The sequence below is a fragment of the Folsomia candida genome, unplaced genomic scaffold (genome assembly GCF_002217175.1).
Source record: "Folsomia candida strain VU population unplaced genomic scaffold, ASM221717v1 Fcan01_Sc031, whole genome shotgun sequence".
NCBI lineage: Eukaryota > Metazoa > Arthropoda > Collembola > Entomobryomorpha > Isotomidae > Folsomia > Folsomia candida.
The window spans coordinates 1,803,446-1,820,354 of NW_019091223.1; the positions used below are offsets into that span (position 1 = coordinate 1,803,446).

The window sequence follows — 16,909 nt, forward strand, 5'->3', positions numbered from 1 at the left end:
GTGGATACCTTCCCAAGCGATAAGTCACTTGCGAGAGTGCAGATCACACATATTCTTAGGCCCAGCACGAGTAAAAGCGATCTATACTTATTACGAGGACAATGTAGCAGAAATGATGGAAGGTGCGTTATAAGTTTCCTTGGAAATACGAAATTTCAAAAGGGAGAATTTGTCAATATTTATCTCATGTTTCTGGATTTTTACTTGAGGGCTAATAAGTAATAAATAAAAGGATGTATCCCGGCTATACAAATTAAATTGTAAGAGCTAGTAACATATCGAACATCCTGAAAGTAAAATTAAGTAAAATAAATATCCCAGCTCTACAAATCTGCTCAATTTTAAGTAACGATTTGAAACAACACTTTCCAATCAGTGCAGAATAAATGTATGCAAATAATGCGAAATTATGAATATTAATCTAAAAAAAATAACTACATATTATTATGTACTGCCATTACAGTCACTGTGTTTGAAATATGCGTAAAAAATATATTTACATAAGTATTTCCCCCATTTTAACTTTTACGTATTTCAAAAAATATGAATCGTAGATACCTATTTGTAAAATTTATTTCCTTTTGGGTAAACCAGTGGCAGCGGAAGTTGGGGGGACATGTTAGCATTGTGAGATAGGAGCAGGATTAACAGGGAGAAGATAGGATTTTTCTGAGTTTCGGGGGGTAAAATTTCCCCCTGTCGCCACTGTGATGGAACATATTTGTCGGGTAGCATAAATGTCGTTTACATAAATGTCGGTTACATATGTGTCGTATCACCGATGGGAACTACTGACATCATACACTTTCTTGGCTAGGATTGCCAATCTTAGATGACTTCAGCCCGCATATATTTCTCTACCGGGATTGACCACGGACCTAAGTAAAGCGCCGGCCTGCAAACCCCTTTCTCCCCTTGTGAGACCAAGTAGCGAATCAAATCTGTGAAATAAAAATGGCAAAAATTTTAACCAATGTGCTAATTTAAAGTGGGACAACCCACCTAAAATTTGCCACTGTCTGTTTTCATCGAGTTTTTTCGCCTCACCAGTGTCCTCCTGCCCCCTCATGCGCCGCCGTCGGGCCCGGGTCGCATGGCGAAGTTCGTCCTCGCGGAAGATCTCTTTTATCAAAAATTTTCTCCCCATACAAACCGGGCCCTTGGAACGGTACAGTTTCTCAGCGTCGGTCCACGTTTTATTACAAAAAGCATGTGTGCGCGTAGTCTCGCCGATTTTTAGTGTCTGAGAAAACAAGCATAATTTCAAGGATTTTGCAACTATCTTAATTATCACCACTTAAAAATTCTACATGCTAATAAACTGTGACTGAGAAACGTGTAAATTGCAATTTTGATATGAGTCCAAACAAGCTACACTCAAAACAAAAATTTGTCAAATCAACACCGCCGGTGTCAATATATGACTTAACCGCCTTGGTTACAATTGTGATTCCGGGTGGTAATGAAATTTTTCCGACCGGTCATAACATTAAAACTACCGGTATCAAAATCATCATAATTCGGAATCAACAATGTAACCAAGGGCGGTTAAGTCATATATTGACACCGGCGGTGTTGATTTGACAAATTTTTGTTTTAAGTGTAGAAATGGTTACTGATTGATGGCGGAATTATTTGTGCGTTTTATGCATATTTCATGCAAATTTGTCATTTGCATATTTTGACGCATTGGCGAGAGATATAAAGTTTATTGAAAAGGAGAACCCGTATCTCTGAAAATGAGCATAGTTAAATTTATGCAAATAAGGTGACAAACATAAGCACATATGAGCACAATATGCATAAGGACGCCAGTGACCTATGTATGTACCCCTACCCTTTTTTGGAATTAAAATAGAAAATTTAGTGGAAAGTTTTTTTTCAATCTATTTCTGCTGATGTTTAATTTTAAGCAGAGTTGCTGATGATATGAGACGGTCTCATCTCATCCCCTGAGTTCAGGCCCCGTTTTGGGTATAGTCGAGCTAGGCAACCGGCTAGGGTGCCAGAGTTTTGAGATCCTACACTACAGATCCTACACTACAGATCCTACACTACATAGAAACAACTTTGCGCAATTTTATAATTTGTCGTGGAAAATAACATGAAAAACTGACTTACACTGAAATCTGTACAAAACTTTATTTGTAAGTATTATTGACAAATTTCAACTAGAAAATCCTGCCAGGTAGATTTTCCATTAATAAGTTCCTTTAATAATAAACTGCAATTTCTTTGTAACACTAACAATGTTGAAGTGTGAGGTGGTCATCGCCGATTTTGACCCGGCCCAATTTTAGATTGTTCACGCTCAGAAATAGGCGGAAATATACTTCTTGAATGCGTTTTTTTCACATGTGGCGGAGTTTTTCAATAACTTTTCACCCAAAATATATATCTTTAAAGCGATTGCTTCTCTGAAATTATTAAATCCGTTTTTTGAAAACTTTTAATTTAAATAACATTGGCGTAATTTGCGTCCATAAAGATTCAGAAAAACACGTAGCAAGAAAATATCAACTTTTAAACTTGAAAAAAAATAATAACTGTTAATTCTCACAATTTAACCTTTTTTCAAGCTACATGAGATAAGCTTAGTGACTTATACTAAAAAATCAAGCTAAAAATTAGAAATGACGTGGTACTTATCTTTCCGTTGAATGGACACTTGGAGGTAAAATATTTGAGGGTAAAGTTCACAGTAGCGGTCTGTTTTTTTTCTCAAGCGGGCGAGCGGAGGAGTGAAAATTTTCTCCTTTGAGGTCACTCCGCTGCCTTCACTCTCGCGTTTTCGGGGTTGCACTTTCATTCAATGCACATTATTTTTGATAAAATCTCACAATCTCGTAAATTGGTGCATACATTCATATAATTTTATATTTACTTTTTAAATCGATCCTACTATACACCGATCCGTAGTAAAAAAGCGACGATGGGTTCAATAAGTTCTAAGTGCGTCGCTAAAGCATTCACCCAAATAATACAATCTAGTTTCGAGGATGATGAATCGGACCCAGCCCAGGTGAAGAACATTTGTTAATTGCTGAAGTTTTATTAGAAAATAATAGCAATTATCTTGCACGAGATAACGTACAATTACATACCTATTGAAGAAAATGAAAACATCGTGGTAAATTAGTAGCTATTAGGCCTTATGTTAATTATTACGAATTTACTCTTATGTTTATTAGGTTGTATAGTTCATGATGTAAATTTTATTGATGATGAAAACGGGGAAATAATTGAACAAAGACAAGAGGTGTCTCTTACTTATTGAACCAATCGACAATTTTTTATTACGGATCGGTGGATAGTACGATCGATTTAAAATGTAAATATAAAATTATATGAATGTATGCACAAATTTACGAGATTGTGAGATTTTATCAAAAATAATGTGCATTGAATGAAAGTGCGAACGCGAAAGTGAAGGCAGCAGTGACCTCAAAGGAGAAAATTTTTACTCCTCCGCTCGCCCGCTTGAGAAAAAAACAGGCCGCTACTGTGAACTTTGCCCTCAAATATTTGACCTCCAAGTGCCCATTCAACGGAAAGATAAGTACCACGTAATTTCTAATTTTTAGCTTGATTTTTTAGTATAAGTCACTAAGCTTATCTCATGTAGCTTGAAAAAAGGTTCCATTGTAAGTAATTCTAAGCTAAAATTGTGCTGAATTTTTTAAATCAGGTAAAATTCGAAAAATTACAGCGTTTTAAAAAAATCGGATTTCAAACTTCTGCCACTTTCGTAATCCCGAGGATTCTACAAAACGAAATAATATATGTCCGCTTATTTCTGAGCATGAACAGTTTAAAATTAATCGCGTAAGTAATTAATTAAATTAATTATTTATTAAAATTAATAAATATAATAAGGTGTAGTAGAAGTGTTTTCGAGTGCCGGCGGTGCGAGCACGTAAGGGCGCCATTATGAGTTTTCTGAGGGCGCTATGTTGCCTAGAACGGGGCCTGCGCCTCCCACTTATGAAAGTAAAACCAAATGCCCAAATTTATGCAAACTGATATATTGAGGACGTTTTACGACCCATGGTTGACGAAGGAATTCCTCAATTGAATCCAGGAGATAAGGGGAAAATTTACAGTCAAAACGACAAAGCGTACTCGTATGCAGCGAAGAAAACTCAGCAATACGCAATAATTGTACACGATTATCTAGGTACTGCAGTAAAAAAAATCAGGACATTCATTTTAATGTCCTGATTTTGAACCCTTTGGATTTTTTGGGATTTTTTTATCGTGGACCAAAACATTGTACACTGACGATGTACAACTTCTAATGTACATATATACTTTGGAATGGTTAAAATAATACGTGAAAGTAAAACACCTCAGAAAAGTGACAAGAAGTTTTTTTATAGGGGAAAATGCAATGCATTCTTATCAGAGGTCGACGCCGACAAATTTTCGGCGGCGCCAGTTTTTGGTGATTTTTCGGCGGCGTCGGCGGCGCGGCGCGGCGTCGCAATGTTGAATGTATAGGAAATCAAATTTTTCGGCGGCGGCGGCGCGTAAAATAGTACCGGCGTCGGCGGCGTATGGTCTGCGGCGTCGACCTCTGATTCTTATAGTTAAGGATAAGGGCCGCCATATTGAGCAAGTTTCCCATCAAGAAAAGATTCGGTTGTAGGTAAGAAAAATTCTCAAGCAGTTGTTCAAATAAGTGGGTCAACCTCTTTATGACAAGAGTCACAAGAGTTTACGTAGTTACTTAAATAGCATAAGGTTACATAAACGAGCCATCTTATGTAATCTCCCGTGAAGATGAAATGAGACGAAATTAGATGGCGTACATTTTTCACCATCAAATTGCATCAGGCCCCGATCAAGATATAATTTATATTTGGGCAAAAAAATTGTAGCGCCCCAAGACGCTCGCAACCCCTTTCTTTTCCCAACCTTTGGTAGAGAGATTTTTATGGATTATAATAATAACACACGTCCCCATCTGTGAACCACCTGACCGTTTTTGTCCATTAATATAACTCGTTGCGTAGCGGTTGCCTGATGGTCGAATGGCGAATAAGTTGATGCAAATGACGAAGGAAAAATTCTGAACATTTTCAGATATATTTCATACACCTTTTGACAACTTTAATAACCCGCTGTTTTTTAGGCCTTTTAAGATGGCCTTATAGATTTGTCAGAATGTCTGTCTGTCCGTCCGTAGGCACGATAACTCTCTTTAAATAAGAGCTATCGACTTGACATTTTGCATAGTTCATCTTCGGGCAAAAAGTAAGATTGAGTCCGGAGATGGGCATGATCGGTCAAATGGTTTACCGGTGGGGGTCAGTGGAGTGCATGAGGTATTGTCCACCAAAATTTCTAAATTGTCGTAGAAAGCTGAAATTTGGTACAGAGGTTGATAATAGTTTCTAATGAAAGAATTGAAAGTAAAATTTGAAAAATTTTCATCCGCAGGGATCCTAGGGGGTGACCCATACCGATTTTTAAAACTCGTCCAATCGGGCTAAAATTTGGTGTGGGGATTGCTAATGGCTACTAATGGAAGCATATGAATTGAAATTCGACACATTTTCACCTGGACAGACCCTATGGGGTGACCCATACCAATTTTTCAAAGTCATTAAATCGAGCTGAAACTTTGTAGAGAAGTTGATAATGGCTCCTAATGGAACAATATGAATTCAACTAGAAACAATTTTCATCTGGAAGGACCCAATTGGGTGACGAGTGACCCATAGGATTTTTTAAAATTATCAAGCTGAAATTTGCTCACCATGCTGTTAATTGATACTAATTATAAGAATATCCACAACCTGATCTGACTCGGGCTATATCAAGTCTGCTCTGTAGGTTTTGTTCATATAATTTCATTATTAAGTATCACCGTGCCGAAATTTAGCTTCTTACGGCAATTTCCGAAAATCGGTATGGGTCACTGTAGGAATGAGAAATAACGGTATTGTGCAAAAATTAGGCGACCCCGGCTCCACTCGAAAGGAGCATCTCCCAGATAGATCCCGGACGTAATACCTTTATACTACGCGACCGCCACATCAATGCACCCGTCAAATCTCACTCATACTTTTCTTCCCCACATCACCCCCTCGGGTCTCTCCCGGTTAAAAAATTTTCCAATTTCACTACATATTCTTCCATTATAAGCCATTATTACGCTACATGCCAAATTTCAGCTTTCTATCACAATTTTGAAATTTTGGTACATAATACCCCACGCACTCATATGACCCACATTGGTCTAAATCTTTTCTGATCGAACCCATCTTCGGTCGTTGGACTGCCCAGATAAATGTCTGCATCAAATTTGGTAAAAATCGGCCAACTCCTTAGGGAGTTATGAAAAGACAGACAGACAGACGAACAGGTCGATTACATAAGCCCTGGTTCGAGCTAAAAATTATATGCCAGTCGTTCATAAGAGTTTGTCTTTTAGGTAATAATGCCGTCTTTAAAGGCCCCGCAAAGTTGCTTGAAGTAGGTTTTTATAATACATTTTCAATTTCCAATTAAACAGTGAAATGAATGCAGGGGAAAAAAATTGCGGTGAAAATTACTTTCACTTTGCCATACAAGTAGAATCAAAATGTACTTTTAAAAGTAACAGGAAAGTTCTAGCAAAGTGATAGTGAAAGTTGAGTTAAAATACTCCAACGGTAAATGAAAAGCAACGTAAATCCTTTGGTATTACCGTAGCATTGCCGTTGGTGTTAATATTTGCAAAATGAAAAGTAAAATGGAAACGTAATGACAAAAGTAGTGGTAAATCCTGAGTTAACATTAAACGTTAGTAACATAAAAAAATTTCCTTAGCATCGTCAAAACAATCCATAGAAACATACAAAAACTCGTTAGCAAAATAAAAAAGTTTCCTTAGGATCGTCAAAAAAATTCCTTAGCAATATAAAAAATTCGTAGCAAACGTAAAAAATTTCCCTAGCAACATAAAAAATTTCCCTAGCAATATAAAAAAAATTTTCTTAACAACTTAACAAAAATTCCTCAGCAACATAAAAAAATTCCTTAGCAACATAAAAAAATTCCTAACCCACATAACAAAAAATCCTTAGAAACATCAAAAAAATTCCTTAACAATTTTTATTAACAAAATTGGCCAATTCTTAGCAACGTTATAAAAATTACTAGATGAGTTAGGACTTTATAATTTCTGTACAAAATGCAAGATTAAAGTACTCTCACTTTGCCAAAATAAATTTGTTTTCTCAAATAATTTTTCTAAATTATTGTAATAAATACAAAGCACGTATTTCAAATATATGGATTTGTAATTGTAGCCCATCCTTGCTGCTAATACACAAGGAATGGCAGATTATGTCATATGCAAATTCATATTAATTAAATTTCTGATCGATTGACACTATCTGTAATTAATTTCAGTAGTCCCTTTGCGGGTGGAGCTTGTGTGAAGTGACATCAGATTCATCACCCAATCAAAGAGGCTTTCATCATTATTTGAATTTAAGTGTGGAACATTACCCGAATGAGCCGAATTATTTTATTATTTGGCACCAGTTATTTTTATTTTGTCGTTTAAATTATTCAATTTCGTATGATTTTCACGCCAAGATAAAAATAGCTGGTGTTAAATAATAAAATAATTCGGCTCATTCGGGTAATGTTCCACACTTAAATTCAAATAATAATGAAAGCCCCTTTGATTGGGTGATGAATCTGACGTCACTTCGCACAAGCTCCACCTGCACAGAGACTACTGAAATCAATTACAGTATGATTTAGTCAAAACCTACGTACATAAAATTTGTGAGGATGGAATAAAAACAAAACAAAAAAAAAGTTTAATTACTTTCCTCATCTTGCAAAACAAATCTTACGGACGTATTTGTTTCACGTTTACTCTTTATCCTACGAAATTAGGCAAGTCTGAGAGAGCAGCTATAACACCAGGTGAACGACTCTTTTTCTGAAGGAGAACTAAATTTTGTGGTTAGGGGTCAGACCTGCCGACGAATTCGAGTGGTGCTTATGTATGTACGAGATTTTGTGGTTTATCACTTTATGGCTACACTCTTAAAAAACCGGTATTAAATAAATCGTTACTGACCCGAGTATCCTCTACTCGTGGAAATGGCAAGCATTATGGTTTGGTGATATTTTAGTAATGACAAATTTCCTACTCGGAAACAAACTACTACTAAACCGATGGGAGGTTATTACCAAATCAGTACCCGTAGTATATCACTCTACCAGATTGCTAAGTGTGTATCCATCGTCCACGTCGCATAATATGCTGGCTAATATTTGCTCATGAGGTTTGGCATAAGCAAAACTCTTTTCGTTCGGAATACGTATGTATGTGGATTGTAAATCTACGTTATTATCTTATCACTCCGCGACGTGATAAATTTGCCACACGGCACCACTTTCAGTGCAAAACGTTGCAAATAGAGATACGTATTATAATCCTGTCCATACATACACAGATCATAATTAGGGCATTCGAAACCGGATTTTTCCATTTGTTAAACCAGTTTTTGGTTTTGAGATTATACGAAAACTATGTACATACATAGTTCTAAAGTTTTCTTGGAAACCTGTTCTAAATAAATTGGTTTTATCTAAATCTAAACCGGTTCCCCCATTTTGCTAAGACTCTGGGAAGAAAGGCATTACCAGAATATGTATGTATGTATGACTCAACCGCTACGGTAAAAATTTGTTACCGAGTAGTAGTAAGTTTCTTACCATGTCAGTAATTTACTTCGCGGTTGCTTTATTACCAGCCTGGCAGTAGCACGCACACAGTAGCAAATTTTTACCGTGGCGGTAGAATCGTATACTCCGCTCGGTAATTCCTTGATTATTCGAAGTTTTGATGTATACAACCCATTACGTGTATTTCATCATGTGTCATGTGATAAACTCGTCAGAAATTTTTTTCTCAAACTAAAGCATAAATATTCGTTTATACTTCTCATCGTCATGCACTCCTCCAAATCCGATTTGTTGATTGGTTAAAAATTTGTATTTTCCTGGCAATCTTATTGAATAGCCAATCAAACCATGGGATTGGGAGGAGGGCATGATGACGACGTGAAGTAAAAACATTGCTTAAATGTACTCTAAATTTTACAAGGCAAAATTTAGCAAATTATTTGCAAAACCGTTTTAAACCCGGTTTTAGATGCCCCAAACATAACGATCCGTGTACAGCAGGTAATGAAAGATATGACGGAATTTATATGAGTGGAATAATACAAATGTAGGTACATAGATAAATATTTAAGCTGGGTGATTCTAGCTTTCGTTGTTTGCAATTGGAGATTTTGTACATTCTGTGGCAAAAAATGTACAAAATTTAATTTTTATTTAATACCAGTACTAGAGTGCGATTACAAAAGAAACTTTTAGAAAATGTATTTATTCATATGGAAGAAAAATTGCCACTGAATTGAAAAGCCGTAGTTTTGTAGTCCATGCGATTAGCTACCCAAATCAGAAAACCGGAAGTCGATATCTCGACTAGTTCAAAAATGAGAACAAAAAATCGGGAACAACTCGCAAAAAAGATTTGCCACTACTACGTAAACGTGTGCGAGCGCGTCCGGAAAATGGTTTATAGCTATTTCAAAAATGAAAAAATTTATATAGGGGCAATTTGCAGAGTTTTAGATATGTATGAGGTGAGCAGGAATGCTGAATTCAAAAAATTAAAAAATCGTCCTGCTCGTGTAGCGACCCCCAAAGTGACACGTAGACTACAGCAGGAATGACAAAATAACCTTGGAATATCAGATGGTAATTTGGGCTACAAATTGAAAACAGCAAAATTAAGTCTACATGCCGTTAAACCTACGAAGTTGGGGGTCAAATCCTATAGGGCGACACCTGCACCAAAGTACAACCAAGGTCAGCAAAAAAGAGCGAAGCACAACTCTCGGCAGAGTGCTGAAAAATGCGTCAAACAAAACATGCCCGTGATTCTGGTCGTGGATGATGAGACCAAGTGCTCGATTGATCCAGATCAAGTCCCTGGGAGGAAGTACTACTCGTGTACTAATAAAAAAACGTTTAAATATTCCTTCAAATACACGCCGAAGTCAAAATTCCCCACAAAGCACATAATCGGGCACGCATTGGACTCATTGGGGGACGTCTCAAAGCCGTTCGTGACCACAGCTACCATGACCTCGGAGAGATATCTGAACGATTGTGTAAAGAAGATCTTGATCCCCTTTATCAATAATCGTAATGTACTTTTCTGACCGGACACAGCAACATGTCATTCTTCAAAAGTTATTCAGGATTACCTGCGGTCGAAAAAAATCGATTTTTTGCAAAAAAGGAATATGCTCCCTACGTCCCTCGGGCAAGACCAATTGAACGATGTTGGGCATTATGCAAGTGAGAATATAGTTGTCGAACAAAACCACCCAAAAACTAGGTAAGATTCCGTTACATTTGGACACACACCTCAAAAGAGGTAGCGAGAAAGAGTGGCAAAGCACTTCTGGGGGCCGCGAGACAAAATATTCGCCAGATAGGAAGGATGGGGGTCTATGGACGGAATGAAGCAAAAAATTGAACGCTAAGGACCTTGTTCTTAACCCCTAAAAATGTAATTGGAATTAATTAAGTGTTCCGGATTTTACAGGATTTTTTTCAAAAGTTTCTTTCTTTTGTAATCGCACTCTAATTCATTTTTGTCCTGACTATACCCTCCCCATCCTTGATATGGAACATTTAGAAAGATTGAAAGCAATTCATGATACCGGGTCGTTCTTCGAATTCAAGGTATACAAATTATACGGAGCTTAATTGTAACAAATATGTATTCATTGCAAAAAGCATGATTTCATCTTTAATACTATTAAACATGAAATGATGATACTATTAATTTAATACTATTGAGGGTGTTCATTAATTCTTCGAATCCTTAGTATTCTTCGTATCGTAAAATAAGTTACTATATAGATTTTCTTAGCAGAGTAAGATTTTCTCATTAAGAATCGCGTTACTACGCTGACGATTTTTACGAAGCTTGATCCCTTGTTTTTACCTCGTTAAATATTTTACGATGCTAAAGCCTAGTACTCAGGTGGGATTAATGTACCGGGTACATTTGTGTAATCGGATAGTAGATTATAAATTCGCAATTTTTATATGTTCATTTTATTATGAGATGTGCCTAACAAAATTACACATTTGAAAGTTACGAATTTGCAACTTTCCACGCGATGAGAGAAATTTATCCGGTACATTTATCCCATCTGGACACGCACCTTAAGGATACAAATAATAATGAATATCCACATTACATATGTATGTACATGTTTACACATATTTCAGAATTCCTTACTGAGCCTAAAAAGTCAGTCTGCTGTTGACCCAGGGTTAAACTATGGTTTACTAGGTATGTAATACTTTTTGACTGATAAGATCGACATATGATAGTACTTCTGCAGTGACAATGAACAAAGCAACCGGAAATATAAATATCAATTCATAGTTAACATTAAGGAGGGAAGTGTTATGTGTATTCCGGACGTTAAAAAAATGTTTTAACCCTAATTTCATGGGGAGCATGCATAAAGAATGTGATTGATCCGTCTAGGGAGGTGGGGGTTGAAATGAGGTAATGCTACGAAGGCATGTCACGTTGAAATTATTTAAAACATCGACTAAATACGTAATTATTGTAAAACGAAATTATTTTTAGGGTGTATGTAAATTGTTAGAGATAATTCCTAACAATTTATTATTTTTAAAAACCCAATTGCCATGAAATTTGAATTTCGGAATTTTTCGAAATCCATAAATATACCAAATTAATATAAACTTTTAAATTCTCAAATAATATTGCAACTAGAATTTTATTATGCCTGCTGATCTAACATGTTTAGAAAAGCCTCAAATTCGCGGCTCGGGCTCTAATTAGTGCATTATGAAAAAGTGCAAATCCTGGTTTCCTAATTTTTTACGGGAACCAAACGATTTATTGGAACCAGGCTCAAAAATCTGAGTTTTACACCTGAAAAACCTGCAATGTTATTAGTACTATGATTAAGATACAGGTACAAAATGAGCCAAAAGTGCAAGTCTTTTTCGCATCGATTTCACCAAATTGCACATAAAAAATTACAAATTCAGTTTTGGGTGGGGGGATTAATATAGCATAGCTTTTTTGAATTATATTCAACCACACCCCCTTCAAAAATTGGGGAAGAAAATTGGGAAAAATGAGAAGGTCAATGTACACTCGGTACAGAAAGAAGTAGATACCAACTTGCATTTGACATTTGACTTCCCTCATGAGTATGAACATTTTGATGCATCAAGACTTTCAAAATTCGAAAATTGTCGGTTTTTCGACCTACATATAAATCGTTAAAAAAGTGACCTTAGCGGTCATTTTGCGGCTGACAACCTGATGCCAGATTTTTCTTCGTCAGAAGTGCCAAATTTTCCGCTTTTGTTGTCCGCTGCGAAATGACCGCTACCATGACTTTTTTGGGGTCAAAGTTTCTGAGGGAGGGGCTTATACAGCAAGAGCCATAACAAACTCTGGCCACTAATGAGTACAGAGAGAGAGAAACAGAGTGAGAAAATGGATCGCGCATACGATCCTAACGCACGATGGTGGTGGATACCCACCGCCAACTACTTTTCTCACTCTGTCTCATCTTCTCCTGCGAATATGGGAAATGATTTTGTGTTACATTTGGCCTGGTTTTTATCTACAGTCAAAAAGTATGCGTCCCTTCGTAGTCGCCAGGCTGCTCGGTCACGTGGGCACAACTAATCCCGCATTTTCTAAGGATGACATTCATTTGGACAAAGAACGCTTTGCAGAGTTTGAAATTTTAATTGGAGAAAGCACAAATCTAAATTTCCTCGATGCTGGAGATGGTCAATCCATTTTGCACAAACGGGCCAAAATTGGCTGCCTTAAAAGCGTTTTGTTTCTGTTAAGTAGAAATGCAAGTGTTAATTTGGTTTCGACAAGTGGGGATTATCCGATTCATTTAGCAGCCGAGTCTGCTCATGCAGATTCGCTCCAAGTTATTAAGGTAAATTTTATTTAGATAAGTGAAATCTTAAAATTATAAACCATTTAGTACGAACAAATTGCAACGTTTCCGGTTTTGCTGGTCAGGCCATGGTGCTATTTGGAGCCGACGTAAACACCATAAACCATGAGGGAAAATCTGCAAGACATATTGTAGCTGAAAATCCAAAGCATGCCGAAAATGGGAGCAAACTTTTTCGTAGCTTGGGAGCAAAAAGGTTTAAAGATAAACCATGAAATAGCCTTGTTTTATTAAATATAGTGACAACGGAGAGGTGGTTATGGTTATCGCCGCATTTTACCGGACATAAATTACTCATATTCAGAAGTAAGCGGACAAATTCATTTAGTTTTATAAAAAAAATTTCTCAAAATGCTGGAAATTGTCAAATTTTAACCAGATTGAAAAAATTAGACACAATTTTTGCTCACAATTACTTCCCTGGAATTATAGACATTCATTTTTAGACAGCTTTTAATTTTTAAACAATTAATGCTTATGTATTATTAAAACTTTAGACTAGCAAATTCAAGTTACAAATTTTTTAAATTGAATTTTTGTAATTTGGGGGAAGTAATTCTGAACACAAATTATGTTTATTTATGAAATCTGATCAAAATTTGAAAATGTGCAGCATCTTGAAAAACACAGCTTTTGGCAGGAAATTGGTTTAAAATTTTCCTCCACAGGCGAATATATGTACACGCATTCTGGAAAAAGCAAAATATAGTGGGCTAATTTCTTACTGTGAACGATTTAAAATTAGTCCGACCAAAATCGGAGATAACCACCTTACAAATCTCCATTGTTAGATATGTGAATTCTTCACAGAATTATTTTACAGTTGCCCCGAAAACAGTGAATTCCTCTGCTCACACAATTGTGATGGGAGCAAACGGACAGAAAATGAGCTGAAACTGAATTATAAAGAAGGCCGTGAATTTTCCAAAACTGGAAATTATTTGTAATTAACCATTTCATTGATTAATTTATAATTGAATATATTTCCATAATCATGCTTCTATAAAGATACATTTTTTCTCAGTCCATCGACTAATCCGAAATCTTTATGTGTGCTAAGTTTGGATGGTGGTGGAATTCGTGGACTAGTGCTGACTCAAATGCTTTTATTTCTCGAACAGGTCAGATTTTAATATTTGCAAACTAATATATACTAACTGTTACCACTCTGACAATGCAAGTCTTTTACGTGTACAACTCAGATCTGGTCGGGACCAATTTTATTTTGTTCACCACAAAAAATAAGCATACCCGTATTTTTTCATTTTTCATAATGCGCCAATTTGAGCGCGTGGCGCGAATTTTAAAACATTTTTCAGCCAAAACCCCGCTTTTTAAAAATTCTGTAAATTTTCGAATTTTAGCGCGAATCCAAAAATTCGAAAACATGTCTCTTCAGAATGACTTACCTGACTTATGAAAAATCCAATTGTCTCGAAATTCGAATTTCAAAATTTTTTGCCAGTTTTTGAAATTCATTACAATTATAAACTCTTTCAAATTATAAATTTTTCGAAAAATAATGCATGTGGATTTTTTATAAGTCAAGTAGATCATTCTGAAGAGACATATTTTCGAATTTTTGGATTCGCGCTAAAATTCGAAAATTTACAGAATTTTTAAAAAGCGAGGTTTTGGCTGAAAAATGTTTTAAAATTCGCGCCACGCGCTCAAATTAGCGCATTATGAAAAATGGAAGAATACGGGTATGCTTATTTTTTGTGGTGAACAAAATAAAATTGGTCCCAACCAGATCTGAATTGTACACGTAAAAGACTTGTATTGTGAGTATCATAAATTTAAAGAAAATGCATTAATTCGGGGAAGTTATACATACATAATTTTGTATAGTGCGGAGGGGGGGGGTTAAGTGGTCTTAATAAAACTCGGAAAAAACTAAACAAAAAATTAGAAATTCCAAAATGTCCTCTTAAAAATGAGACAGAGCAGGTTTTACGCCGCGAAAATAAAATGTTAAAAATACATAGTGGGGTCATAAGTTCTCGTGAATGCATTTCCGGTAATAAATCCCAAAGTATTAGAGCTATCTGTTCGAAATTTTTATGGATTAAGAAGCTATTAATATTGTTTAGAAATCATAACTTCTTTGTCAAGATTTCGTCCACGGGCAATTAGACAAGACATAACTCGTGACGGCCACAGGTTGATCGTGGTACGCGCCAATTTTCGTGCAAAGTATTTCAGACTTTTCACCGTTGGCAAAAATTTAATAGAAAAAGGCCAGATATTTGTTGTACAGAAGTCTGACATCCGTTTAAGTATGCGGAAGTCAATACGAAGTCATCACCGTGGTGTGCATGGGAGCAAGTTGGCTGGAGAAATGAAATCTCTGTTTTTTATCGCAAAGGGTACAAGTTGAAGCCAAGAATTATTTTCAGAGTGTCCTAAAGCCAAACGTTAATAACCTGAACCCTGGACCCTCCGAAAATCGACATTAGACCTTTCAACAAGACTCTGTTCCTGCGCAAGGTGCAAAATTGTCCAAAACTGGCTTCAGACGAATTTTCATGACTTTTTTTCATCCGTAGAACGGTGCTCAGTATCTGCAGACCTTAATCCCCTAAATTATGACTGGTGGTCAAAATTATAGGTACAAGTATGCTCTAAATTTCACCCAAGTGTGGAAGGGCTGAGGTCGCACTTACTGAAGATCTGGCGCTTTTCCCAGGAAATCCGTGCGTGCCGCGATCGAGCAGTTTTCGCCACGACTTATGTCTTGTGTACAAGCCCGTGGAGGAAATTGTGAAAACGAAGTTATGATTTAAAAGATTAATACCTTGTTCATCCAAAATTTCTATCAGATAGCTCTATACTTTGGCTTTATCACCGGAAATGCATTCACGGGAACTTATGGTCGGACTATGTAAGTCGCTTTTTAGTCCCTCAATCCCTTTTTTAGTGTTACTTGATGTAAACCAGTCATTAAATTGTACTAATCTAGGAATAACATGCGAATAAATGACTACCAACCAAACAACAATGACCTTCCAGGCAAGATATTTATCTTCCCGTTGAACAATAACCACAATGTTTTAGGTCTACTTCAGTCCTCCCGCAGAATTATACAACTTCCTATTAAACGACCATTCTTGTCGTTAAATACTCATCAACCTAACTTACGAATGAAACTCAACATTTTTATTCTAGTATACTGGCATAGAAACAAGTGATATTTTCCAATTCTACGCTGGAAAAGTACCGGCGGCATCCTGGCGTTGGGTTTAACCACTGGCAGATCCGTGTTGGAATGTCAAGGGCTATATTTCCAGTTGAAGGATCAAGTTTTTACAGGCGGAAAGCCATACGAAGTCAGTAAATTGGAAACGCTGTACAAAAATGTTTTTGGACATGATAAAAGACTCGGGGATATTAGAGCCTCAAAGTAAGTTGTTTCTGTCGTAAATTTGTTTCTTAAGAAACCGAAGACATGTACAGAGTGGTTCAATAAGGACGCTAAATTCCTACGCTGCGAATTTTTTTAATTAATGTTCCAGAATTTCCATTATTTACAAGAAATCACAAATTCCTCCGTAGTATTCCGAGGAAAAAATGCAAAATTCTCCAAATCAGAAGGTTTTGACCTTAATTTTCATGTTTACTGGGGTATTCTAAGGGTGAGGCAAAACGGAGATTTTCCTAATATTTAATGTCACAAAAGGACCTCCGGTGATACTTTGTCCCCAGTTATTTTCAAAATTGCATTTTTGAATAAAAGCCTCCATTTCGCCTTACCCTTATAAAGGTACATAACCATGAAAATTAAAGTCAAAACATTCTGGATACAAATTGTAGTAAAACTTTCAAAATATAGCATA

At 36.3% G+C, this 16,909-nt stretch overlaps 2 protein-coding genes across 2 annotated transcripts; one reads left to right on the plus strand and one right to left on the minus strand.

Moving 5' to 3' along the window:
- Positions 1-168: 168 nt before the first annotated feature.
- Positions 169-8,045, minus strand: LOC110860341. Its single transcript, XM_022109385.2, has 3 exons — positions 7,829-8,045; positions 1,003-1,243; positions 169-941 (listed from the first exon to the last, which is right to left on the minus strand). Exons 1-3 carry the CDS (start codon positions 7,835-7,837, stop codon positions 829-831), a joined length of 363 nt encoding a protein of 120 aa, XP_021965077.1. The 5' UTR covers positions 7,838-8,045; the 3' UTR covers positions 169-828.
- A 469-nt stretch (positions 8,046-8,514) lies between these two features.
- On the plus strand, positions 8,515-16,319 carry LOC110860283. Its single transcript, XM_035860194.1, has 7 exons — positions 8,515-10,776; positions 11,332-11,395; positions 12,751-13,052; positions 13,139-13,269; positions 13,897-14,016; positions 14,098-14,194; positions 16,242-16,319. Exons 1-7 carry the CDS (start codon positions 10,717-10,719, stop codon positions 16,317-16,319), a joined length of 852 nt encoding a protein of 283 aa, XP_035716087.1. The 5' UTR covers positions 8,515-10,716.
- Positions 16,320-16,909: the final 590 nt, after the last annotated feature.

Coding starts and splice junctions, on each gene's coding strand:
- LOC110860341 (XM_022109385.2), bottom strand. Junction 942..1,002: donor CAGACAGTGGCAAATTTTAG/GTGGGTTGTCCC, acceptor TTTATTTCACAG/ATTTGATTCGCTACTTGGTC.
- LOC110860283 (XM_035860194.1), top strand. CDS start 10,717: ATGGAACATTTAGAAAGATTGAAAGCAATTCATGATACCGGGTCGTTC. Junction 13,270..13,896: donor CGTAGCTTGGGAGCAAAAAG/GTTTAAAGATAA, acceptor ATTATTTTACAG/TTGCCCCGAAAACAGTGAAT. Junction 14,195..16,241: donor TGCTTTTATTTCTCGAACAG/GTCAGATTTTAA, acceptor TTTTTATTCTAG/TATACTGGCATAGAAACAAG.